Source organism: Anopheles funestus, chromosome 3RL (genome assembly GCF_943734845.2).
Source record: "Anopheles funestus chromosome 3RL, idAnoFuneDA-416_04, whole genome shotgun sequence".
Lineage (NCBI taxonomy): Eukaryota > Metazoa > Arthropoda > Insecta > Diptera > Culicidae > Anopheles > Anopheles funestus.
Window position 1 is genome coordinate 62,306,103 of NC_064599.1, and position 26,288 is coordinate 62,332,390.

General features: G+C 42.9%; 3 protein-coding genes across 4 annotated transcripts; 1 reads left to right on the plus strand and 2 right to left on the minus strand.

Moving 5' to 3' along the window:
• Positions 1 to 706: 706 nt before the first annotated feature.
• LOC125767324 (protein SERAC1) lies at positions 707 to 5,218 on the plus strand. 2 transcript variants are annotated; one of them, XM_049433797.1, is made up of 5 exons: positions 707 to 1,732; positions 2,004 to 2,326; positions 2,410 to 3,111; positions 3,201 to 3,482; positions 3,806 to 5,218. In XM_049433797.1, the coding sequence occupies exons 1-5, from the start codon at positions 1,674 to 1,676 to the stop codon at positions 4,960 to 4,962; spliced, it is 2,523 nt and encodes an 840-aa protein (XP_049289754.1). In that variant the 5' UTR covers positions 707 to 1,673; the 3' UTR covers positions 4,963 to 5,218. The 2 variants fall into 2 exon arrangements, with proteins under 2 accessions (XP_049289754.1, XP_049289755.1); XM_049433798.1 differs by having other exon boundaries at positions 708 to 1,732; positions 3,201 to 3,260.
• On the minus strand, positions 5,099 to 22,738 carry LOC125767327 (uncharacterized). The gene is made up of 7 exons (XM_049433803.1): positions 22,290 to 22,738; positions 9,807 to 10,371; positions 8,939 to 9,147; positions 6,909 to 7,734; positions 6,561 to 6,841; positions 6,348 to 6,494; positions 5,099 to 6,275 (listed from the first exon to the last, which is right to left on the minus strand). The coding sequence occupies exons 2-7, from the start codon at positions 10,127 to 10,129 to the stop codon at positions 6,157 to 6,159; spliced, it is 1,905 nt and encodes a 634-aa protein (XP_049289760.1). The 5' UTR covers positions 10,130 to 10,371; positions 22,290 to 22,738; the 3' UTR covers positions 5,099 to 6,156.
• Positions 22,739 to 23,915: 1,177 nt separating this feature from the next.
• Positions 23,916 to 25,895, minus strand: LOC125767342 (uncharacterized). The gene is made up of 2 exons (XM_049433824.1): positions 25,620 to 25,895; positions 23,916 to 25,542 (listed from the first exon to the last, which is right to left on the minus strand). Exons 1-2 carry the CDS (start codon positions 25,747 to 25,749, stop codon positions 24,398 to 24,400), a joined length of 1,275 nt encoding a protein of 424 aa, XP_049289781.1. The 5' UTR covers positions 25,750 to 25,895; the 3' UTR covers positions 23,916 to 24,397.
• Positions 25,896 to 26,288: the final 393 nt, after the last annotated feature.

Below are 26,288 nucleotides of genomic sequence, written 5' to 3' on the forward strand. Positions count from 1 at the left end.
CATAACGAACCATTAACCGACCACTAACAAGCTCCATAGTTCCATCGAGTACGGTGTGCAGTTTAAACGACCCCAAGGTTCGGGCAAGGTTCGTTTTTTCGTTAAGCAGCCTGCAAGCAGCGTTATGGTTGCATTTTTATTAATTTGGCTACTTGGGATGGTTCATTTTCTATAATAATGGCCCCGTTTTATGTCGTCCACGATGTCTTGCTATTACTGCTGTAAGTGATGCTTTAAGACCCATATCTGCCCGTCGTATATGGGTCTTAGAAAGGTCGGATACCGGTTTTTGGCTTACTGGGTGACTATCCGCCTACGTGGTATACATAAGTCTAGTAAGCCAGAAATGGCCGGCATGCCAAGAAGAGAGAGATAGTCCAAAAGTAGACGCTAGAGTAAATTCGGATTGATACATGGAGGTGGGGTACATTTCTTTTTATGAATTTCATTTGCAAAAACTTGTTAAGCAATGAATGAAATTAATAGTACGTGTTCAGAATTGATCAAAAGCCATTGAGTAATATCTCCTCAAAAAATACTTCCGAAAAGCAACAGACAAAATTGTATATTTAAAATTTTGACGAATGTAGTTAGAAAACTGTGCATTTTCGAATTACTTGAAATTAGAAACCGAACGAAAAGTTTCTTGAACTGTTTTCCTCGAGTTTCGTACTTGCTCTGTTTTGTTTTGCTCTCTCTCTTTCATCCATTCTTTCTCCACACCATTCTCTCCGTATTGCTCAATTAAAGTTCACAATTTGGCTGCAGTGGTTATTTATTCCGTTCCATATTGCTATTAGTTTTTTAAAATAGTCCAGCCTATTCTGTCTGCGGTGAAAACTTTTGCTGTTGATGTTTACGTTCACGTTGATATTTACCTCGAAATGGTGTTGACGGCACAAACGCTGTATGATTCACAAATTCCTCCTGTTGTTTGTGGCGAAGTGTTATTTACGTAGAGCGGTAGGGGTTTGTGCATGTGTGTGCGTCTAATCGTATGGCGTGATGTTGTTGTTATTATCGGATGTTGTTGACGACATCGCGAAGTCGTTAAGTAGGACCAACCGGGGCGCTAGAAATTTAGTCTCAGACTCACCAGCGAACAATACAGAAATCGTGAAGCACCGAGGCATCCCTGCTAGCCAGTGAGGACGTGCCCCCAAATATAAGAACTGAAAGTGAACAGACATTAAGCAGAGCAGGACAAGACAGAACTGTAGCAAACGGATAAAAAGTTGTATGTGATTTTAAAACACATGGTTCGTGAATATTGCAAAAGAAAGTGCATATCAACAAGTGTTACCCGTTTAGCCATTTAAAGCCAGTGCCTTTATCCCATTTTGTTGGTACCGTGTAGTGTTGTGGTGTATGCTTAATTTAGTACACGCCACAAGCACAGAGTGGGATTGTGTCCAACCCAACAGATCACAGTAGGCGAGTGCATCGCTCTTTGCACAGCGCTGAAAACGGCAGCAACGTAGAAAACGTGGAAACCCAAAATCGGAAGTTTTACAAAAGCTGGTGGTTCGAAAATTTGTGCACCATTCCTGCACACACAAAAAAAAACGTTGTCAGTGGTGTGTGCATTGTGATATTGCTGCGAAAAGACACCTGTTAAATTATTGTGCTCAAAAAGAATAGAAAATTAATTTCGTTTTCTAAGAAAAAAAAATATGCAAATCGAATACAAAAAGTGTACCAAATTGTTTTCCGGCTGTGGCGTAGCGTCACTGTAAGTATTGCCAGTTTTCCCAGTGCCTAAGCACCGAAGACACACCCCCCAGACATATCACGCCATAAGCGTGTCCTTGAACAGGCGCCGACTACATAAGCGCGGAATGTACGAATTGCGTATCAGAGTTAGAGTTGCGCACGATTCATCCCCCCACCCACCCCTTCCACCCCACAACCGATTTGGCAACCATGTTGTTATTGTTTACGAAGAGATGTGACGAGATGGGCGCCCCCCCGCTAAATGTACGTTCCCTTCAATGTATTTTTAGATTGGGAGTGTTAAGCTATGAAGCATATCGAACGTACGCAGCCCTTTCCTCGCTGGTCGACACACGTGTGCTAGATATTGACCGGAAGCGACCGGACTACATCTACATCAAGCATCACATCTACCGGCAGTCGTTGCGCGAGCGTGCCCTCGATGCGGAGAATCAACACCGGCTGCTAAATATCGTCGTACAGCCATTCGAGAAATGGTGGAAAGCGCTGAAGCATTCCGTCGCCTGGAGGTTGCTCCGGATCGCCCAGCAAGGCGACCAGTCCGAGCGGCTGAAAGCCATCCATCAGCTGGCCCAGATCGATCATTTAAAAGGTGAGCAACCGTCGGCCACCGTGGTGTTCCCGCTTGGTACAAGCCACTAATTTTGCTTCCTTTACGAACCGTTTCCGATTTAGATTGGGATTTTCAACATTTGGCTCAGCTGTGCGATCACCGGACAGCGATTTCGCTAGCCCGGTCGAACTGTGACACCCGCTGGTTTCTGCCACCGCGACAGTACGGCGTCGAGAAGGAGATGCGCGAGGTGCTGGTCGATATGAAATCACTGCTGGAGCTGTTGTCACCGCACAAGTGTGCGGCTTACGCGCTCGAACAAACGTTCGGCAGCTCCGGCCACATACGCGAACCGGACGGTGATGAGGTGACGTACCAGATGTCACCCTCCCGGTTCGAGTACGATCAGCTAAAGCAGTCGCTCAGTGCCCTGATCCATCTGACTGGGCTGGTCGGTCCGGAAGGGAAGCAACACTGCCGCCGAATAGTCGATTCCGGTGGATTGCTGATGCTGCTCGAGGCGGAAAAATTGTTCCGAGGTGATATTGATATGAAGCTGCTGATTAGCCGGCTGGTGGGAAATTTGTCCGCGTGCGAAGGTTTGGGGTACGAGTTTTATGCGAGCGGTTGGATTGGCATTCTGGCGCGCTGGAAGCGTGATGTCGATATGCGAATGCAGGTAACGGCCGATCTGACGCTCGAAAACCTCGACCAGGACGATCCGAATGGGTTCCGGTATGCGCCGAAAGTATATCCACTGCATCCGCGCGGTCGCCAACAAGCAAAACCAGCCGTCGATGTGGTATTCATCCACGGATTACTAGGTAAAAGGGAGTTCTTTTAGTTTTATTTGGGGGAACTTGGTTTGAAAACTCTCACTCACACGTTTGTTTTTTCCTCCCCATTTCATTAGGTGGTGTATTTGTCACCTGGCGTCAGAAGGATCTCAAACCGCAAGCCGCCAGTCTACTAGGTAAGAAACATAAAAACGTGCATTTAGTGTCCACATCGTCTTCCTCCACCATTGACGTTGCACTGCAAACACCATTGGACGAATTACCATTAACACAAACGAAATGGACAAATGCAAGCGAGGACCACAATCGGCAAGGTCCTCCAGCTGCTTCTGCCCGCTGGTACAAAAGTTGGTCCGCCAAAAAATCCTCCTTTGAGGAAGACACCGTGGAAGTAGAAGGTAAGCGTAAGCGAAACGTGCTGCGCTCTTCCTTTCCTTTTTTTTTCTACCCCCCATTACGTCGCTCATTGTTGTGTGTGTTTCCATTCTTTGTTAGTCTTTCATGTCATAAGCTTTCTCTACTAAAAAAAAAATAAAAAAAACGGACGTTTATAATTGTGCTTTATCGAAAGATGCGCTTTTGTTTTAGAAAGTCACGAAAATTCACTCCTAATAGACCGGAAATGCTTCATCTCGCAATCGAATCCATCATGGGATTATCTGTCGGGGTCAGTGATCTTGAGCATTTTTTTAAATTTAGCTCTCATTTCTTCCATTTGCAGAGGGCATTGCACCGTACAGAGATGAGCTGCTTACGTTCCAGGAGTCAACCACAGCCGTACCACGGGATGCGTCGATCAGTGACACCGAAACCAAAGAGTTAATAGAAGCACTGCAACAGGAAGAACCACTCGGTTCGGACTGGACCGTTGTCTATCCGGATGTGCCACTGAAGGCGGATGAGGATGTACGGGCGGGAAAAGCCTCCGCTACAGCTGACGGAACAGCCTGCAGTGTATCGGGCGACCGTTGGCTACAGGAACCACTCGAATCCGGGCCACGATCGTTCTGCTGGCCGATGGAATGGCTACCGAAAGACTTCCCCAGCATACGTGTGCTAGGGCTCGACTACGATTCCTCCCTCTCGCAGTGGTCGGCGACGGGTTGTCCGTGTGAAAAGTACGACGGCAAGCTACAGAAACGGGCGGCAGAGTTCTTGGAAAAGCTTGCCACCTCAGACGTCGGTCAGGATCGGCCCATCATCTGGGTGGGCCATTCGATGGGTGGGCTGCTAATCAAGAGCATCATGGTGCAGGCACTGGAAAGTCCCAACCCTAAGGTACGTCGCCTTGCGGAGAATTCACGCGTCGTCATGTTTCTCGGTACGCCCCATCGGGGCAGCGGTGTGGCGAAGCTGAAGCAGCACACATCCGCCCTCGTATGGCCCTCGGTAGAGGTGCAGGAGCTCGAGGAAAATTCCACCCAGCTGTTGCATCTAAACAAAACGTTCCTCCGTGCGGTCGATGGGTTGGGGCCACGGAAGCCCGAAATCATCACCCTCTGCGAGGGTCGTGCAACCGTACTGACCTCGTTCAAGCTTGCCATTCACGTCGTGCCGGAAAGCTCCGCCCGTATCGATGCGGGCGATTTCTACCTCACCAGCGAGGATCATCTGAATCTCAGCAAACCGATTTGCCGGCAATCGTTCCTTTACCAGCGGCTGGTCGGTGCCATTCAGGATGCTATGCGCCATAATGGGGCGGATAGTGTGAAGGTGCCAGTGGCCAAGGTGGCTACAAATACCGCACACCAGCAGCAGCAGCAGCAGCAACAGCATATATTCCACGGTACGAAGAAAAGCAGCAGCTCGGCATCCGCACTGTCGGTACTTTACACGCAGCTGAAACAATTTGAGCAGCTGATGAATGTGTTTATCTAAACTGACTCGAAAGCTGAAGTTACCACACAACTCCCGTTCAACCGTTGACAACGACATCGCATTTGTTTCGATGTAATGAAGTGATCTTTGCTTTAAGTTATTTAAAATTTGGTAATTTACACGTAGCGCAAACACGTTTTGTAGTTTCGTTACTTATTTATTGTTTCTGCATAGTTTATCGAGCTGTTACGAAGCATCGCGGATATTTACACCGAGAAAGTATTTAATAATAAAATGAAACTGAAAAAAATGGAAACATATGTTTGTTTAATCGTAACATGTTTAGGGAGAAGTTGGGAAATCGAACGAAATTCAACTTTTAATATGTTTTTTTTATTTAATTATAAAAGAAATCGAATTTTCGGGAGAAAAAAAAACAATTTGTAAAACTGTTTTTTTGTATCGCTAATCGTGGAATGCAGGTCCATCGATCGAATATTTATTACGTGAGAAGTGTGTCCCTATATCACTAGTGACGCACTCCAAAAAACCCTACTCTAAACATCTCACCTCGCACTGCTTCATCGGTTATCACAAAGTAGTAGTAGTAGTAGGGCTGGCGTACGTAGTTCCCTTCGCTCGATAGTTTCCTCTTTGCCAGCTTGGCCAGCATCGCAACATAAATTTGAGGAAGTAAAAGATACGTGTCCGTAACGGTGTGAATTTAAACTGTTGCTGCATTTGACACCAATCAGCGTCCCTAACGGCTAAGGTTCCGATTGCGAGAAAGTTAAACTTTGCGTGCTAAAACAATGTCGTAATAAGACAAAACGAAACAACAAATATGCTTAACTTAAAAACATTTAAAAAAAATTTACTGATTAAACAAATCGGTAACACGGCCATTATTCAGGTTGTTTTGGGCGATCTAATCTCATATCGTACACTAACGTATCTACCAGTAAGTTGTCTTAACCGTTCTCGGTGGTAGCTCAGTGGCCGTCACATTCACATGGTCGCTTGGTACACTTCTTATGGGTAACTGGGTTCGTTTGTAGCAAACGCTTTAAAGTGGAAACATATTTTAAAACAAATATTGAGCCTCTTTCTCAAAGTGCCTTCCGCCTGCCTTGTTTCCATCTCCGGTACGTCCGTAGCGTGATTCACGTTTTTTCTTACACTGTCTAGTTACTATGTACATGTTCGACTGCTTGCTTCCAGTACTGGTACTCCCATATCACGTTGTCTTTGGCTTCAACTCACACGGTTAATCATTTTCACTAACTCGGTGTAGAGGATGCAGTTGCGGCTGCGGGGTTTGCAAATTTCTCGATGGTCTAGATGTACTCCGCAGACTTCACCGATGCCGGGATCTGTGGTGAAAGAGTAACCAGGGCCTTGAGTTAGTATGATTGTAGTAATACTTATTTACACCTCAACCCTACCAGCAGAATCAATCCCGACTATGCGCAGGTACAGTACGGACATTAGCGTCAAGGCCGTTTCGACGAAGCTGAACACGTCTATCTTCAGCTGGCCACTGTGATACAGGGCAACGAAGCGACTATGCAGCTCCAGAATACTGGAACAATCTGCAACAGAAGACACGTTGGATAAGCAACTGAGGACACTAAAGGAGAGATCGTATCTTTACTTACTTTTCTGTATTTCCAGCAACTCCACCGATTGACGCAACAGTGGCAAATTGAAGTCGGCCAGTGGAGATCCCCGGTGTGGAACGGAATAGAAGAAAGTACCTCGTGAGGAGCGCCACAATGGCTCAGCCGCTGGACGACCACTTTCCCACGCATCCACCAGTATCTGCTTGATGAAGATGCCACCCTTCGAATGGCCAACCCAAACAATTGGATGACCACGGCCGACACCTTTAGCTATCAGCAGATCGCTCATTTCCCGTGCTCGGTCAACCAGACTTGATCTGTGGGAAGGAAGTTTGTACGTCAAGCTTAAGCTATTCACACTGTTTTGGTAATGTTAGCTCTTACCGATTCCTTTTAGTAATCCACACCGGTCGCCAAAGGTACGGATCGGTAGTATAGTTGACGGCGATCACGCGCACTCCCGGACAATCCAATGGGAGCCAATCGCCCGGCCAGCAGGATGACCAATTTGCATCCTTGGTCGGTTTCGGGAGCTTCCGCTTTCCGCCAGCAGCCGTTGGCATTCCATCATCGATGGTGGACGTTTTGCGACTATGCTCCTCCTCTATGCGCAACCGGAAGGTGGGAAAACTGTACTCTACATCGTCCGCAAAGTGTACCTCGTCCGGTTCACCACATTCGTACGTATAGCGCCGGTGAGCAAACTCGTACGAAGTTGACCGAGACTCATCGGGGGACGGGTCTGTCCAACGGTACGTTGACTCGTTGTTATTCTGCTCCAGCCCATCCTCGTTGGAGCAATCGAACTTTGGCCGCTTGGAAACGTGTGGCGGTGCGAACAGATTCGCCCTTGAGTGGCGTTGCCTTTTCGGTGGCCTTAGCGGAGGCTTCGGAGGTCGTTCGAAGTTCACTAGACGGCCCTCACTATTCCACAATCCCTGCTTCCAGGTGTTGACCAGGGAACCGTGCAATCCGTGAATGAGCACTATATCCGCACGTATCGGTACACCCGGCGGTGGTTCCGCTAGTACGACCAAATCGACACACCTGTCCGGTAGATGGCGTGGTACACGCAACGTTGCTAGCTGTGTGTTGGGCTGGGTTAGTGCTTCCGGGATTCCTTTGATTGCCAATGCAGGTGATCCAGGAGTGGTAGAAGAGTCCTTCCGCAGCTTGATCACGCGCAGGAGTGGATCGATCCGATGCGCCACTAGAACGAGGAACAGAATCCAGGTTAGACAGGATGACAGCTGCTGGCAGCCGATGGTATCGAACGATGCCCAGGCATCGTCCGCACCACCGAGCGAAACCGTTATCGTCGAGAACAGAACCATAACCGATCAACGGTAGGAAAGCGAATGGTCGGTGGTCGCTAGAAAAACAGCGCCCAGAAATCGCATGCGAACGGTCAATTCCTAATTGGATTGGAAATTATTTTTATCCCAACTATTGCGGGTATTGATTCCCCTGGTGCGCTACGCAATCAATGTGCCCCCGGCCAAAGGCAAAAAGCTGCACGCTAAGACGGATGATTACGGTTACCATTCGAGCGTTCCGGTCAAACCGAACCGAAGTATTAGCACGTTTATATAAACTTGTATCGATTCGGGAAGCGCAACTTCAATTTGAATGTTTGATAAGATAACGAGCGCGCGGAGACGCAGACCGAACGTTTAAGAGACCGTACGTCTTGAAGTGTTTTCAAGTGCTTTGCAAGTAGTTAAATTACATTCTCTTGTAGTTTTCAACTATGATGTATTATTGTCAATAGTTTGAAGAATTCTGTTATCTTGTTTAATTTTGATGTACTGAGAAAGGTTTCTTTAAGTAGGGTTCGTCATCATCTTAACATTGACATTTCAAGAAAATGCTTAAGTACTTCAGCGTGTCGTAACAGTAACTAGAAATTACCGAGATTCATAGACCTTTTTGGGACTTTTGCCAACGGATGATACACAGGAGAGGGGCATCACCTGTTGATAGAATGTAATAATTCTACTAAAACCCAAACAACACTAAAAGTTGTAAACAGATCGTATATAAGCACGTTGTTCTTATTAGCAAGGGTTATTGACTCGCTGGCTGTATATATATATATCTCATCCCAACACCATGCCACTACCAGCAAAACATGACGTGAGGGCACTTAGCGTTAAAAGCCGAGTTTCACCCGTCCATCTAACAGCCCGCAAAAGCCACGTGATCACTTTCCCCGTAGCACGTGTATTACAGCCAATATGGTAACAAACACTTTTGCCAATGTCAGTGTCAATGGGTTTTCATTTATTTCCGTCCCATTTGTTGAAGTGGTCACATTTTTAGCCGAATGTCTTGCAAATGCTCCCAGTCCATCTTCAAGACCAATCAATGAACTCTTTTTTTTTGTTCTTTCTTGCCTTTTTGCATACACCTACCTTGTACGGAGGATAGACTCATTGACACGGTGTTGGCCGCCACAGCGAACAGGGTCGTTAACAGGCCATGGCTTTCGCGAACCTTCCGGAGTAGTGCCAGCACACTGAGACCGCGCAGCCCTTTCCAGCCACGTGCGACACCATGCGTAAGCGGAAGCATCAGTCGGATCAGTACACCCAGCGCCACGCGGACACGATTGTTGGGTGTGCTAAAGATAGAGCAGAATGTACGACCCATTAGTGGGAGAATTGAGAATGTGATCCTGACTCATTTATCTAGCTTTATTGGGAGCTTTATTTCTTCCCAACATTATTCCGTCTAAGCCTTCACTCTGCATGTAGAATCAAGTTGATAAGCCACAGAACGCAACATGCTGTTACCAAGGCCTAATGCTACTCTTTATCCTATGCGTTGATAATGCTTGGTTCACACAGTGTCCTCATGGCAATCGCCTAATCACGATACAATACGGTTCCGAACTAATCCGCTAGATTAATCCTTTCGCTTTGATTTTCGCTGTAAGACTCGGTGGAGCTTTATCTCCCTTTGTGGATTCGTAGGAAGGGGGAAAAAACCCCGAGGCCATACACGTTGACTAGCGGTGCGTACATGTTTATCATCAGTTAAGGTGTAAGTAGCCGGCTGATAACAGCCAAATGTAAATACAAGATATGAATCAGTGTACTAAAGTGACCGAGGCAAAAAAAAGACTTGATGAACTGTTTGAATGTTTGCCAATTGACTATCATCTATCTCATCACGGGAGGAATTTGTTGTCTTCCCTCGTAAGATAACAACAAACGAGCTTCAATATGATGAGTGTACGCTGTGAGATCTGTACACCTGCTCTGTGGGAACTCTACTTACTCGACCACCACCGCCACCTCTGTTGGCTTCGTCATCAGCTGCATCTGACAGTCCGATTCCTTTACCACCAGCTGTTCGACGGCATCAGCCGTGATGGCGTTGGCACAGAAGCTCACGGTAACTTTGTTCTCGTTGTAACAATCGCCGCCACGATCCGAACCGTCCCCGATGCAACTCGTATCCATCGGCGTCCATACGCTCATGTCGTCCATCATGGTAATGCTGCCAGTCCGGGGTCTATGAGAGTTGTTGCCAGTGTCGGCCGCAAAGAGACAGTAACTCACCACCGACGCACTGCCAGCTGTTGCCGTGTCCGGATCCATACAACACGAGGTCCAGGGCACTTTCGTTATTTGGCGTGTGCTCACGAAGGCTCACCGTAAGCAACCCGTATGGCACGTTTTGCAGGAAAATTATTTTACTCCAATTTACACCACTTGAGAAGTTGCCGTCTTTTTTTTTGGACCACCTTAATGGTGCATCGTCCGTTCCAGCGCCGCGTACTGAAGTGCGCTTCTTGTGTGGGAGAATAAGTACTGGGTAAGCTTGATTGACGTTGATTTATCTGTAATGAATGAAAATCATAAGGAAAGGACGGTTAAGTATGTTGTTTTTCGCTTAGGTCAATTGGGAATTCCTGGAGAAATGGGGCGGAGGAGCTACTGCTCGGCAAAGATCACATAAAGATCAGTCAACTCTTGTGACGCGTTCATTGCAGTAGAGTGATCTTGTGTTTATGTAGTCAATCAGTAACATCACGTGCTGTTAGCAATGGAACTTGCCTATCAATGCTTTGATCTGATGAGGGATAATCCCACCACAGAAGTAGGTTAAGCTATACAAAGGCATCCTCACAAAACAGCAAGCACTGCCGTGTAGAGGAAGTGAGCTAATCATGTTTGTTGTTTTGCTGTGGTGCGAGCCACCCTGTAATTTATAGCGTAATTAAGGTATACATGTATTAGTATAAGATTTTAGAACTAAGTTAGTATATATAAGTACGTACGAACGCACATCACGCTCTCTTAGCTCACCACCAGGGTCTGGCCACGTCGGGTCCGTTACCGGCGCAACAATACAATAAAGCGTACGAACATAACATGGCGATCCTGCCAGGAGCCCCTTTTGCCAGGAACCCGACAAATAAAGGAGATTGTAATTAAGTGTGCGAACGTGCCCTCCTAGCAAGCTACAGAGCTATAAGTAAACGCTCCATAAGTAAAGCTCCGTAAGTAAACGTGTGAGCGTACCCGAACCGCGAGCGTACTCAAAAAGTATCAAACGTCCGTGAGAAGCCCGCAGTGAAGTGTGCAAGTGTGTGAGTGGATCGAGATCACCTCTGCAAGGACAACGCTCCGATGTGCTGTGATATTACACCGTGGTGAAATTCGTTTTTTTTTTCACCGGAAGCAAAGCGATCACCGTGACTCCACCATCGCTAAAGAGTGAATCCGCCATCGTAGACGCCACCACGAGGAATCACATACGCCATTACGAAGACGCCAGATGAAAATCGTGTCCGCCATTGCGTTTAAGCCAACTTGACGCCACCAACTAAGTCATGTGGCAGAGAAAAAAAAAATCATCATCGGCGATCGGCTAGCAGCGACGACAATATTATCGCGAGAAATCCCTAACCGAGAGTGATACATGCAGATACAGCAGTAATACCAGCGAAACAGAGACACCAATACGGTCAGCATCAGCAATACTAACAGCGGCAACGCCTCGTGCAGAAGCTGCAAATATCCAGCGTCAGCAGCAAACGAACCGATAGCATCTGTAATACCAGCAGCACCGAAGCATCTACAACGATAGCAGCGAAGACAGTTACAACACAAGCAGCAGCGGCAGAAACGGCGACATCAACGGCAGAATCAGCGCGATAGCACCAAAAGAAAAAAAAAAGGTATGACCCAAACATGTAAGGTGAGTGAGCATGTGTATGCGTATAAATTATTAAAAAAAAAAATATGTTAATTTAATGTGCGATATTAAATATTAGGTAATTATGCGTGTGCGTTGAATACTATGTGTGCGTGAGTGACAGTGCGGTAAAAAATAGTAAGCGTTATAACCGAAAAATGAAAAATCAAGATAATCTCGCCTAAGAAAAAAAAAAATCCTTTCATACTTTTTAACCGCGCCAAGTTTCATTCTCCTAATAGCTTTTACGATTTATTCCATGAATTTATTTATTGCGTATTGTCTAATATTTATTTATTTATTTGATCATTTTTGCTATATACTTTTTAATTTACACTATTAATTGATACTACATATGCATAATAATTATTATGTGCTAAAGTGCGTCGTGTGTGCTGAAAACAAGTGTTATTAGTGTTGATACCTCATAATTTATCGATTAATACATGCGTAGATCATCTAGAATCGCTGGTGTGAAAATTGCTAAACCACTAGACATACCCGAAGTCATAATTGAAGAAGAATTTACAATGGCTCCAAAATTAGATATCAATATTGCTTTGAAACTTGTAAAACCTTATAATGGGTCTGCATCAGAATTGAATTCTTTTATCGAAAGCGTGGAATTGCTACAAGATTACTCGGAAGGTGTTACGGAAATAAATCTCATAAAATTTTTAAAAACCACTTTAACTGGTAGTGCGCATGGAACGATTGATTCTGCTACTAATATTCAACAAGCCTTCCAATTGCTTAGAAACAGATTTAGTGTACAGTTAACTCCACTTGCAGTTGAAAAAGAAATCGCTTCACAAAAACAAACCAAGCAATCTATTTCAGAGTTCGGTTCTGTTATAGAAAAACTCGCAACAAAACTATCAGCAGCTCATGTATCAATTGGTACATTTTCAAACGAAGCAGCAACTATTAACATTGTGAAACCCATAGCGGTACGTGCGTTCATAAACGGACTAAAAAACCCAAGCACTAGATTCTTTTTGCAAGCAAGAAATCCTATAACCCTTAATAAAGCAATTTCCGACGCTCTTGAATGCGAACCAACCGAAATAAACGATGATGCAACTTTTTGGTGCCAAAGTTTCAACCGTGGTACAAATAATAATATATACTACAATAGACAAAATCATGGATACTTTGGAAACCGCCCTTGGAATCGTCCACAAAACAGAAGTGCAAATAATTCCGATAGGAATTTTTATCAATCACGTCCAACTAGATCATTTACAAACAGAGGAGGACGTCGACCATTCAGATCCAGGCCGTATCACAACTCATACAATTCTCGATCAGGATACCAATATGGACCCCAATCTGCAAATAACACCAACCATAATATAAATTTGGCTGATACTAACAACTCAGAAACTAATCCAACACCAGATAACTCAATTGATTCTGTGGATATCCAAAATTTATTTCGCTGATTTAACAACAAATAACAGCGTTAAAGCCCCTTTTACTATTTTTGATAAAACTTTCGATCTGATTATCGATACAGGAGCAACATGTTGTATCTTCAACAAAGAGTACCTACCAAAAAATATACATATAAATGAATCAAAAATTCTTAAAATCAATGGTCTTAGTGGAAACACTCATACGTTAGGATTCGTTGAAACAAATATTTCTTTTTCATCACAAGATTTTCCCATTATATTTCACATTGTAAATACTCTTCCATCACATGTTGTAGGATTAATAGGATCAAATTTTTTACAAGATCATGGAGCAATTATAAATTTTAAAGAAGGAAAATTAAATTTCATTTCATTGAATAATCATAATTCATATATTATACCACCAAGAACAGAAACTATAGTATATGTTGCTACAAGCTTTACCGATACTTGTGTAGTACTAAACGAAGCAATAGAACCAAATGTATTTATAGCTAATACGATAGCAAATCCTTATAACGGTACAATACCTGTTCGCATCGTAAACTTTCAAAACCGTCCAATCAATTTAAAAACCTTAAAACCTACTATTGCACCAGCCAGTAATTATTCTATTATTACAATAAGTACAGCTAAACGTAATTGCGCTCATGCTAATCAGTTACTAACCGAATTAGATTTATCCCATCTCTCAGAAAGTGATAAAATTGCTATTTCAAAAATATGTGTAAAATATAATGATATTTTTTGTCTTAAAAACGATAAACTAAGTACAACTCATATCTATGAAGCAACTTTAAAAGTTCGCGACAACACTTTTCCTATTTATTCAAAACAATATAAACTACCTTATGCGCAAAGAGCTCAATTGGATAATGAAATCTCAAAAATGTTGGAAAGTAATATAATCGAGGAAGCTAGTTCCGAATGGAACAGTCCAGTCTTATTAGTACCCAAGAAATCTTCAACTGATCAAAAGAAATGGAGACTCGTGATAGATTACAGAAAAGTAAATACAGTTTTGAAAGATGATAAATTTCCACTCCCCAACATAGATGAAGTAATTGATTCCTTATCAGGTTCCAAATATTTTTCTCATTTAGACCTTTCTCAAGGATATTATCAGTGTCAACTAAAAAAGGAAGATAGACCAATTACTGCTTTCACTACGCCTACCGGCCAATACCAAATGACTAAATTACCTATGGGTCTTAAAACAAGTCCATCTATATTTTCGCGCATGATGACTGTTGCGTTATCAGGTCTAAACCTTGAAAAGTGCTTAGTGTATCTCGATGATATTATCGTCTTTGGCAAAACAATGGAAGAACACCATAAAAATTTAATCAGTGTTTTTGAGAGACTAAGAAACGTGAACTTAAAACTCAATCCCACCAAGTGTCATTTTTTGAAACAAAATTTGATATATCTAGGACATTACATCTCAGCCGAAGGAGTTAAGCCCGATCCTCAGAAGGTACAATGTATTCAAAATTGGCCGATACCTACAACTGTAGAAGAGGTCAAACGATTCGTTGCTTTTGCAAATTACTATCGTAAACACATTAAGTATTTTGCAGAGATTTGTATGCCTTTGAATTACTTAACAAGGAAAAACATTCCTTTTAAATGGACTGCAACATGTCAGAAATCGTTCGATATTTTAAAACATTTGTTTATTAACCCACCGATCCTAGATTTTCCGGATTTTGGTGATCATAACATTTTTACGTTGCATACAGATGCATCAGGATCAGCGATCGGCGCTGTTCTTAGCAACAAAAATGGCAAACCTATTTCTTTTGCCAGCCGAGCGTTAAACAAAGCTGAATTAAATTATGGAACTATAGAGAAAGAGTTATTAGCAATCGTTTGGGCTATTAGGCATTATCGTCCCTACCTCTATGGGAGAGAGTTTGAGTTGTTTACTGATCACAGACCTCTTGTATATTTATTCTCAATGAAAAATCCATCGAGCAGACTAACAAAATTCCGTCTTGCTTTAGAAGAATATAATTTTGCCATATACTACAAAAAAGGGAAGGAGAATGTGGTAGCTGACGCCTTGTCACGATTAACCGTATCAGAATTAAAACAAATGAGCGCAGATGCATTAATAACAACCCGAACAAGTTCACACAAAGTTAAAACAATTTCTACCCACGACCAATCGGAAGTCAGTAAAGTCAAGTATATCGAATTGAACATTTGTCCTAATACACAAAATTTGAAAATAGAAGATGATAAAGTAGTAATACCTCAAATCAAGAGCATGATTCACTTACGAGGAATCTTGACAGAGATAAAAGGTTATTGCAAAACGTTAAAAAAGAAAATTTATTTAATTGTGAGGAAAAATGATCAAAATATAAAAGAATTTATGCAACAATTGCAAACACTAAATGTGAAGGGATTACCGAAAATACTAATATTGAATGAAGACATAAAGGTTATTTCAGAGAATGATTCAGCAAAGAAACTTCTAATTATAAACGATTTTCACATTTTGCCAACTGCTGGTCATGCAGGTATTCAACGGACATTAAAAACAATAAAACAGCGTTATACATGGAAAGGAATCGATGAAGACGTTAGAAAGATGATCAAAAATTGCGCAGAATGTCAAAAATATAAAAAAGTGAACAATCCAAAAATACCATTGAAAATTACTTCAACTTCCACCAAAGCAATGGAGAAGATATTCTTAGACCTAGTAGGGCCATTTGTGAATTCTGAAGGATTTGAATATATACTTACTACGCAATGCGACCTAACTAAATTTGTCACAGCAACTCCAATTAAAAATAAGCGAACCGAAACGGTAGCCAAAGCGTTTGTAGAAAATGTAATACTCAAATATGGAGTGCCAGAAAAGATTTGTACCGACCGAGGAACTGAATTTATGTCAGCTTTATTCACAGAAGTCTGTAAATTACTACGAATAGAAAAACTCAGCTCAACTGCTTATCATCACGAAACTATAGGAGCACTAGAAAATTCTCACAAAATGTTAGGAAACTACTTGCGAATATTTAGCAACAATAATTCTTTAGACTGGAATCAATGGGTCAAATTCTACGAGTTTGCGTATAACAACACAGTTCATACTTCAACTAATTATACACCATTCTATCTCGTCTATGGAAGACAAGCAAATGTTCCGTCACATATAACAAACGATTCAGAACAGTCTAGAATCCAATATGATTTAGACAATTATGTAACACTTTTAAAAGCGAAACTTTGCATTGTACATAATGACGTTAGACAGAGAATAATGAAATGTAAAACGAACAGTAAAACGTTGTATGATAAAAAATGTAAATCTAAAGACATAAAACGAGGAGATCAAGTTTTGATTCGCAACGAAACCGCAAGCAAATTAGATATGCAATACACAGGTCCATACGAAATAGTAAAATGCGAAGATGAAAATGTAATAGTCAGGATTAATAACAAAAATGAGATAATACACCAAAATAGGATAAAACGATACGAAAAGCAAAAAAAAAAAAAAAAAAAGGGTTAGGCGTGTGGTGCGAGCCACCCTGTAATTTATAGCGTAATTAAGGTATACATGTATTAGTATAAGATTTTAGAACTAAGTTAGTATATATAAGTACGTACGAACGCACATCACGCTCTCTTAGCTCACCACCAGGGTCTGGCCACGTCGGGTCCGTTACCGGCGCAACAATACAATAAAGCGTACGAACATAACATTGCCTTAGACGAAGTAATCGTTTAACACTCTCTCAATAATTATTACACTTGTAGGCAAGATTCCTTTGTCTGCCGACAAATTGGTGACTGTACTTGTTGAGCAGACGGGAGCGTATTTCTATTCTTGACTAGTTGAGTCTAGATTAACAGAACGTAGCAAACTTTCTCTTTTTTATATTCCTTCTCTAGTAGTTCTTCGACAGAGTTCCCATTAGCTTTATCTACAAAAGATCACACAAGTCGTTGTACTTGCGTTCTGTTCATTAACTCGGCTGATAAAGCTTCCGTTTAGTGGACAACCTGCCCGAAGGCTGTACAGATGATGGAATCGAACAGCTCGAACATAACATAACGCCCTCACTTGGTGTCGGCTTTGTTCGATCTGGATAAACGGTGTAACGGGTCTGTGTACCGTTCCGCCTGGTCAATCACCAGGTAGCAGGTCACCTTGTGCCATGTAGCACACAATTAACGCGCGAACGACAAGGCGCGAGGCAGCCTGCTGAAAAACTACCGGATCGGACGCCGTTTGGTGCAGCCAAACTATGTTTTGCTGGTAAGCCATTTATTTCCGCTTGTACGAAACCAACCCGTCCACCGCACAGGTTCGGTCAATTTAATAATAAGCCTTTGTTTTTTCCTCGTCGCGCCGTAGTTACCGCGGGGAGACTTCCTTTTAATGAAGTGCTCGTTATCGAATGCCATTAGCTAGATGTTTTTGGACGTGTTTTTCGGATTTTCTCCCAACGAAACACGCGCCGCAGCGTTGCAATGGTACCCTCGTTTTTGTGTTTCCATGCCTCGTCGAACTTGACTCATCGGGTGCACGGCCATAGAAGTTGCAGCTGCACGGGAGCATGGATTCTTTGTTCCACCTGCTAACCCATCGATCTGCGTTGTGATGTGCAATGTGGCGTACTGACCTACGAGAACCGATGACCTTCGACCGTTTTCGTTGGTTTTGGCTACGGAACATTCGCGATCGATTTCAACCGAACGAACGAGGAAACGAAACCGCGTGCTGTTGCGTACGTTTTGATCGATCGAAAAGCGAAAAGAGGCCTCCGCACCTGGTGTGTTGCAATTTGTTTGTGTCTGACTTCAAAACGTGGCTCCGGTGCAGAGCGAACTATGAAGGCATTAAAGTTTCACGATAAGTGCGACAAATGCAATCAAAGTCCAAGGTTCGTTGTTTGGATGTTGTGGGGGTTTTAGCAGTGTTATCTATATTTCGATGCTTATCGGAGGTCCTTTATGGTTGACGTAACTGTAACGGGTTGTTTCGAATTGAAAAAGGGAAGTTTTAAAGTTTTTATGATTATCTAAACAATTGAAGTTATCATGGAATAGCCACAAAGCACATTAAGTACCTTCTTTGTGTCTAGACGCTAGAGCAAAAGCTTATCAGCGAATGTGACTGTATAATTATGTCAGTTCTAGCTGTTAACGAGGGATTGGAGATACATTCATCAAGAGAATAGAAAATCCCCAAGAAACTATGATGGTGTTCCAAGACCCCGAGCGCTTTATCAACCAGGAAATTGTTCGCAAACCTTTCAGTGAGCAAATATTGTTTTCATACTAAATAAACAAATCTTCCAACATTCACTTCAGCTTGTTGTTTCTCCAAGAGACATACTCTTGTGGTTTCTATTCTCCGCCGCCGTCCCGGCTTATCAGTCGGGTGTAAGTCGCGTTCCATTACTTCATCGAGCAGGAACAAAATTCGTCCAACTGACGAACCTCCATTCCACACGGAAACGCCACACGTCTTATCAGCTGCTTGCTCTTAGTCAACGTGCCTGGGCAGCAGTTCGTAAGCGCGTCTCAAGTGTCCCTCAGTCAAAGCGTCACCAAGCGCAGCGAGAAGTCTCACTCGCTGACCCGGCGTTTGTGACGTTTGTGGTCACGTTCCGGAACCGGTCCCCCTCATAGAGATCGTAGAAACCTGAAACACGGTATCCCACTCGAATGGGCCGCATGCTTCATACGGCTTTAATTTGCATAACTTATTCTGCCTGTATGGTCGAGAATGTTGGCCGCGACTTGCGACCGCGCCGCGGTGTTGATGATCATCAATAAAATTGTGGTGTTGTCTTTACATTTCGGGACGGAGTGGGGAGATACTTCTGAAGAGATCACATTTGCATTTGGAATATATTAGGCGTTGTTCTGTTCTGAACAAATGCGTTCGGCATAGCGAAATAATAGTGAGTTCCTTTCAAATGGCATGACGAATAGCTCGATGCCATTTTGTGATAGACGAAGTCGTTTATAAATTGAAGAAAAGAGAATAATTTTGAACGCTAATAATAACGCTACTGTCACGCAATCGATACGCAATTAAAGTGACATGATTTGCAACAGAATACATCGCAGTTGAATGAGTAGTCGAATCGGGTATTTGGACTTGGTTGGTTGGGAGAGAGAAAAAAACAAAAGGCACAACCGACGGCATGAGACTTTCTTTCGCTAACACCGGGAACAAAGAGATACTGCCTGGAAGGGGGCTGAGGGGTTTAATGACAGGTTGGGCAGAAACATGTGTCCGGTTGCAATACCTGGCCACCAGATAGCTAATAAGTGGTTACAGATAACAACGATTTTCCAGCTGCTTTAGTGCTGTCGTGCAAAAGTTTAAGGCGATTCCCGTTTGTAACATGAATCGAGCAGGATGTTGTTATTTTTTTTGCACCCAAGGCTGTAACTCTGCTCTGTCTCATCTGCCTAGGTGCGACCTACTTCATGTGTTTTGCCTTGAATTCATCCTTAATTAATGCAACTTTTTTTCTGTCCATCTTCCCAATCAGATCTCCAAAGTCGCTTGTCATCTATCGCATTGGGCATCATTTGCACTCGCTGCTATCATTTCGATGCAATTAAGCGATTGGTTTCGCTAACGCTACTAATTAATGACAGCATCAAACTCCGTGATAAATGATTTGCCGCTGTGTACGGGGCTCGCCAAAAAGTTGCATGACGTAGTTACGCCACATGCCGGAGCTGAAGTAATCAGGCTTTCGGACAAAATCGTTTTGTCCAGATGTGCACTTCACACTTCTTATCTTTGCCACCTTTTGAACGGCGCGGCTTGATTCCATTCCAAAGGAGCAGGTTAGGCTTGTACAATCATGTACACCAATGACCCAGAGCAACACAGACTGATAGTGAAGTCTGACATCGTGACCTGGACGAAAACGATAAGACAACGCACCGCACCGTGGGCAAGTTCAAGTTGGATTCATTGAGAGATACTTGTCTACTTCTAATCTAAGTGTCTAAGTTATGAAAGTAACATTATTAAAAAATTGAATATTTCTAGTGAGAAAACGAGAAATTCGTGGAGGTTTAAATATGTTCGAAATGAAAAATTTCCTTTGAACAAAGAAAATGGCGACGAGTTCAACGACCAGTTGTGTGCAAAAATAAAATTAAATATCATGCCGTTTACATCCACTACTGCAGACTGGACGTCGACCCGGTGACAGTTTAACGGCGATTTATGCCAACGGTCTGGTAGGAAGACACTACCGGACACTGGTCGTACAGCAGGGCTTATCAGTAGCGTGTAATAATGATACGGTTGGTTAAACGGCTCAAAAAGCATGAACCACACACACCAAAGAAAAGAAAAGAGTTTAAAGACGCTGCTGTAAGATAATCCTCGGCGACAAAGCAAATCTAGAGCAAAGCGTGTTTAAGGCGCCTTTTCTTCAAACACCGTATACTACCGGCTAAGCATACTAGCCAAGCGCTATGGCACCACGTCTGGTTACGGAAGAAAATTAACTGTCCTAGAAGAAACTATGGCAGGTTAATTATAGATTCTGCCCAGTAGTTTCAACGCCATTTTCGCCACTGTTTTCCTGAGGACAGGTAACCCGTTGTGATGGCTGTTGTCCCGAAAGGAATAGGACGGGGTTTTGTTTGGTTTGTTTCGTTCATTTTGCAATTGAGGTTAAGTTAATGGTGTTGGAATTTTTCAATTTGTGTGAGTTTTGTGAGGTATTCTTCACTTTTACTTTTTTTCACTCTCACTCTCTTTCTCTCTTGAACATTTTGCGCTTTTTGAGGTTATGTTATGTAAGTTGAGATAGAATAAAAAGTTATTATGTCTTTGGATGATTTTTGTTTTTTTGCTGTCAGAATTGTAGGACTTGAAGTTGGATTTTTATTCTCATCCTTAATGTTTGGTCTATTTATTTAGAATAAAAAAAAATACCAAAAATAACGACGTCAAACAAAGCCGCATTGTTCATTGCGGTCATTAAAAAATAATCAAAACCAATTGAAACACTTCTACAGACACACACATCGGTGGGATCGTAGAGATCCCACGATAGAGAGACAGAAAAAAACGTCGATGACGGATGATACTCAAACACACTAGAAGTGGTAAGTGAGTGAATTATGTACCGAAAGGAGGTATTCAAAGGGAAACATATAAATAATCACCATCACACCCGTCCGTAATTGTTCACCTTGAGCAGATCTGACACGATCTTCATCCAATCAAAGAAACGATCACCAAGTAGCGGGCGCGCGCTCAAAATGGCGATCGGACACACCGGATGACGGACGCCTTTCGGGGTAGGTAAATGGCAGAGGTCATCCTTCACAAAACGTGCGGTCCGAAACACATGAATTCGGGTGAGTTTGTCCACATACTTGGCGCCCTTTTTCGGTTGGTTTGGTGATCGACAAGACAACTTCAAACTAATCCCTAATTCCTCGAATAGACCGCGAACACACCGTTTTGCGATCTTGTGCGATCCACACATACAGACACACTCTTTTCTAAAACCACCAACGCACGTTTGAGGGTTTGTACCATAAGACCACATTAAAAAAAAGCACCAAGAAATCGTAGTGCGTTTCGATATTTTTATGTTTTGCCGTTTCTTGCCTCTTACTCAACAGTTGCTCCCGACCCCGCTCTTTGCTCGATCTTGTGGGGGCTCGCATTTTTGTGTGTTTGGGGAAATGTGATTTCTCTGCTACAGATTCAAACGACACCGAACAAACACGCACACAAACGGCAAACACTGGCGAACAACGAATATGTTCAACAAGTTGGAAACAAACAAACACAAACGCAGACGGACGGATGGACAGACGACAAACACAAACACTGGTTCTATTTATTGCGGTGGAATTGTCGTCGTCTTTTGTTCCCGCGCTACAAACCCTCAGCTGTTTTTAACAACACACAAACGCAACGCAATTACAACCGCGGGCACGCGTTCACTCACTTGTACGCAACTTTTGCGCACCATTCACGCAACGACCACGTGCCGTTTTGGTGGGTTGAATGTGATGCTTTATTGTGAAGAAGACTGCTGTACGCTTATTTTCCCAATCCGTTCATACGTATATGAATTTGTTGTGCTGTCGAAACATTTATTCCACATCTCACCTTTAGCAACACCGGAATCCGTCCGTTTTCATCGACACCAAACAAAGGGTGGCACTCCGTTCAAGGCCACAACACACTTATGCGATCCGACCGTTCATCGTTTGTAGACAGACAGCCAGTAGATGAAATGGTCAAAAAACCATCCCCCAACCAAAAAAATGCGGCCAAAAACCGATAACGCACACTTTAAAGCACCGGCAAGCGTATGAATGTATGAACACTCGGCCACATAAAGATAGTACACGGGGCGATGTCACATCGATCAAGTACCAGCAAGAAATGTAACAACCACTAAACACTCGCACGGAACTATGGAACCAACGATAACACACACCCAGGCCGTGGCGGGCGTCCGCGTGCAGAGCGAAGGGCGCGCACGGCAGTGTCTTGGCGCTCACTCTTGGCTCAGCGGACGGGCACACTTGCGCTCGGGGCGAAAGGAAACAATCGAATGAACGAATACCCCAGCGCACGAACGCGCGGTATCGCGGTTTTTGCGGCATTCGCCCCACGTTGTCTCACAATTACAAACAAAAAAAGATTTTTCGAACAGTTTTCGTTGTGGACGATTTGCTTTTTGGATGTATTTGTGTCATACTGTGTGGGAAACAATATTTTGTTTAAATAATATTACATACTTCATAATTTATATAATTGCATTTAAAAAGGATTGTATTAATTGCTTAATTGTATTCTGAAGTGAAGTTTAGGTATTTATATTATACGACTTCTGTTATTCAAAAACAGTATTATATTTTTGTTTGCATTTACTTTTTTGTTCTTTTCTTTTTCGTTTTTACTATCTAAACTTATTTTTTGTAGACTGTTTTAATTTTATCCTATTTGTTCCTATGCATCCCACAGTGCTAATAATGCAATTGTTTCAAATAAAATAATTTTACTGTTGGGTGATGCAAAGAAGAGAATGTTTCTCTCGTCACGGACAAGGATAAATAATATCATTTGATATCATCAAAAGCAAACTGTTTTGGCAACGAACGTACAATTGTTAGCAACAAAGTTCTTTTTTTCTCTTCTCAGGGAAACACATTTCGTGTAGCTACAAGGGAGGTTACGAAGCACTGCATATAGTTTCCCTTCGTGAGGTTGGTCAGGGTGCGAGAGCAATAACCGCAAGCGAATCTTTGTGTGCATGCAAATACAATTGTATATATTACGCTACAAAAAGCTGAAAACATTGATATAATTCGAAAAATTTAAAGAAAAAATAACTAATAGTTTAATGGTACACAAAATTGTGGACTAAATCTATTTGGGGTTTCGAGTAGATTAATTCAGTTGAATTTACTTCATATTGTTTTGTTTTCTTAATAAAAAATAATAATAAATAATTTAATATAAGGAAATTTAGTTTAGCTTTAATGTTTAATAATTTTTGATGAAAATATGAATGGAATAACGAGCTGTAACTGTTACGCACTGTAGTTTGCTATTTAGGGGTTGATTTTGCAACTGCGCCGCAAAGTATGTAATGCGCATTACACGTTGTATGGTGAATTCAAATGTGCAATGAAATTCATCCCCTATTTGCGAGTTGAACATAAAACAAAAATCTTCATTGTCTTTTTCATTTTTTCTCTTGTTGTTTTTTTTTCAAATATTTTCATCGATATTGAACAGCATTGTTTCAGGAGATAATACATTTTTGCGGAAAATATTTCATATTTAACAGGGCAGATAAAGTCCCTTCGTCTGCACGACTGCACCGGTAAGGATGATTTTAACTAATGCACCTGTTCAAGCTTGATACAAGTGTTTGGGATTAATACTGCTTCTCGTTCAAACAATGCTATCCAGCTTATCAAACCAAACGGATTTGAATCGCGTGCAAGTCATGTGCTTCTCACTATCAGTAGCGTGAAACCGAGAGTGTGAATTACAGTGCGTTTCCCATTCGCAATATATAACCAGATAAGCACCGAAGGTACTGAAGATATAACGTCCATTAACCGCCCTTTTTGAAAAGTGAATGAGAAGGTCTGCTACGTCAATAGAGCTTTTATCTAATTGTTTTAATACCACCATGGTGGTCATTAAGTACTTTGGACTAGCACAGATTTGTTTTCTAGGTTGTTTCTTCCTGCTTCTCATATCAATAGGCCCGCTACGTTCAGCTGTGGTAAGTGGCCAGTCACGCGGTTAAATTCGTTCACCTCGCATGCATATGAATAGCCTCTGGCTAGGTTTTCCCGATCCCAATTAATCCATCCAATGCGACTGCTTACGTCCGTGCAGAAGATGTAGTCCCGGCGGATCTCCTCCAGCGAGATGTGCACATTGTTCACACCGATCAGCACTATGCCCGAGTTTTGGGCCTCGTTGTGAAGGATCTTGTAGTACACCTTCGGTGCTCTCAATCTTGTCCGTCCGTTAGGATCGAAGTCTAGGAAGATCTCTTGATGATCGCCATTGCCATCAGCCAGCGTTTGTACACCGTACGTTCCTCCATACACTCGTACATGGATGTTGCGAGATGCGACGAACGATTTGACCGACGACTCAATACGCTCCCAATTTCCAGCATTGAAGTTTTGCCACTGAGGGGCAGCATTCAGAAAAAAGAACGTTGCGTTCTGCTGCGTCGCGTAAACAAAATCGGCCCTCGCTGCAATGTGTCCTCGGGCCATATAGATCCCATTGTTTGTCGTTTGCACCAGCTCATCAGCACGGGACTGTGAGTTCAGGATGATTGCAATAGTTTCGCGCTGCGTGTTGACCGTATAGAGCGTATTGACGGACACACCAGTGAAGAAGTTACTCTGTATCCAACCAGGACGAGCTACACCGGTTTGAAAGCCTGCATTCGCTGGGGTAAACTCATGCACAAGATAGTGCGTGTCCAGCGTCACCTCATCGTGGCAAATGTCGAGTATCTTTGGAAACCGGGCACCCAGCTCGAAACCAACCTCGACGATCGTGGCATCGTTGTAGCAACGGCCCGTAGTACGACGTGCCACACTACGCCAGTTAGCTGTACAGGAGAACTCACTAAAGGTGTACATTTTGCTCTCGTAGTTGAACTGATCGTCGATCACGCACGTCACGGTAATGGAAGTTTGTTCGGGATACAGTGAGAAACCCGCCTGACAGGCTAGTTCCAACGATTCTCCGGCGTTCATCGTGAGAATTCCGCTGGACGTTGCTGGATACTGGAACTGATCCGTACCCGGGATGAGAAACAGTGGCTGAGGCTGCGGCAAATCACCATTCAGTGCAATGGAACATCCGGTAGCTAAAATTGAAGGTGCAAAACTGTTACTCTTCCTGATAACAAATCGTGAAGATTGCTATTGCCGCGAAATGTCTCACCAAAGCCAACCATTTCCGGAACGTCTTCCGGTGCATCTTCGGGAAGATCTCGCGCCAGTGGTATATCTCGAGCCCATGCTGCTTGGGCTGCCAAGAGCAACAACGCACCAGAAAGTGAAACGAACTTCATACTCACACCGAACGATTGGACAAATTAATGATGGTGCTTTCGGTTTTTATAGGTGATTGCTCCACTAATGCTGGTTCGCATTCTTACGATAACAACTAATCCCTTCCAGTATTAGTTCCAGTTAATTAATGACTGGCAAAAGAGGCATTGGAAGGGAAGTGTGCAGGGATCTTCACAGCCACTCACGAATCTGGGTTTCTTACTACTGGGTGTTCTCAACAGAAACCAGATAAGATAAGATAATCATGTCGGTTGTACTGGTCTGTATTTCTTATCATTGCAAATCTTCAACAAGACTAGTACAAATTGTGTTTACTTTTTTCCCGCCCCCCCCCAAAACATTGTTGTCTGTCTGTGTGTAAATTTTCGTTACTAAATTTTATGTCTGACTCTTAGACACCAGGAGTAACCAAAATCATAACATGTCTATAAAGGCAGCTTAAAGTGTATACACACGATTGAATGTTTAATCGTCTCACCATGATACAATCACGAGCTTTGCGTCACAACCTAACAATGCCCATTCCTTTACAACAAGC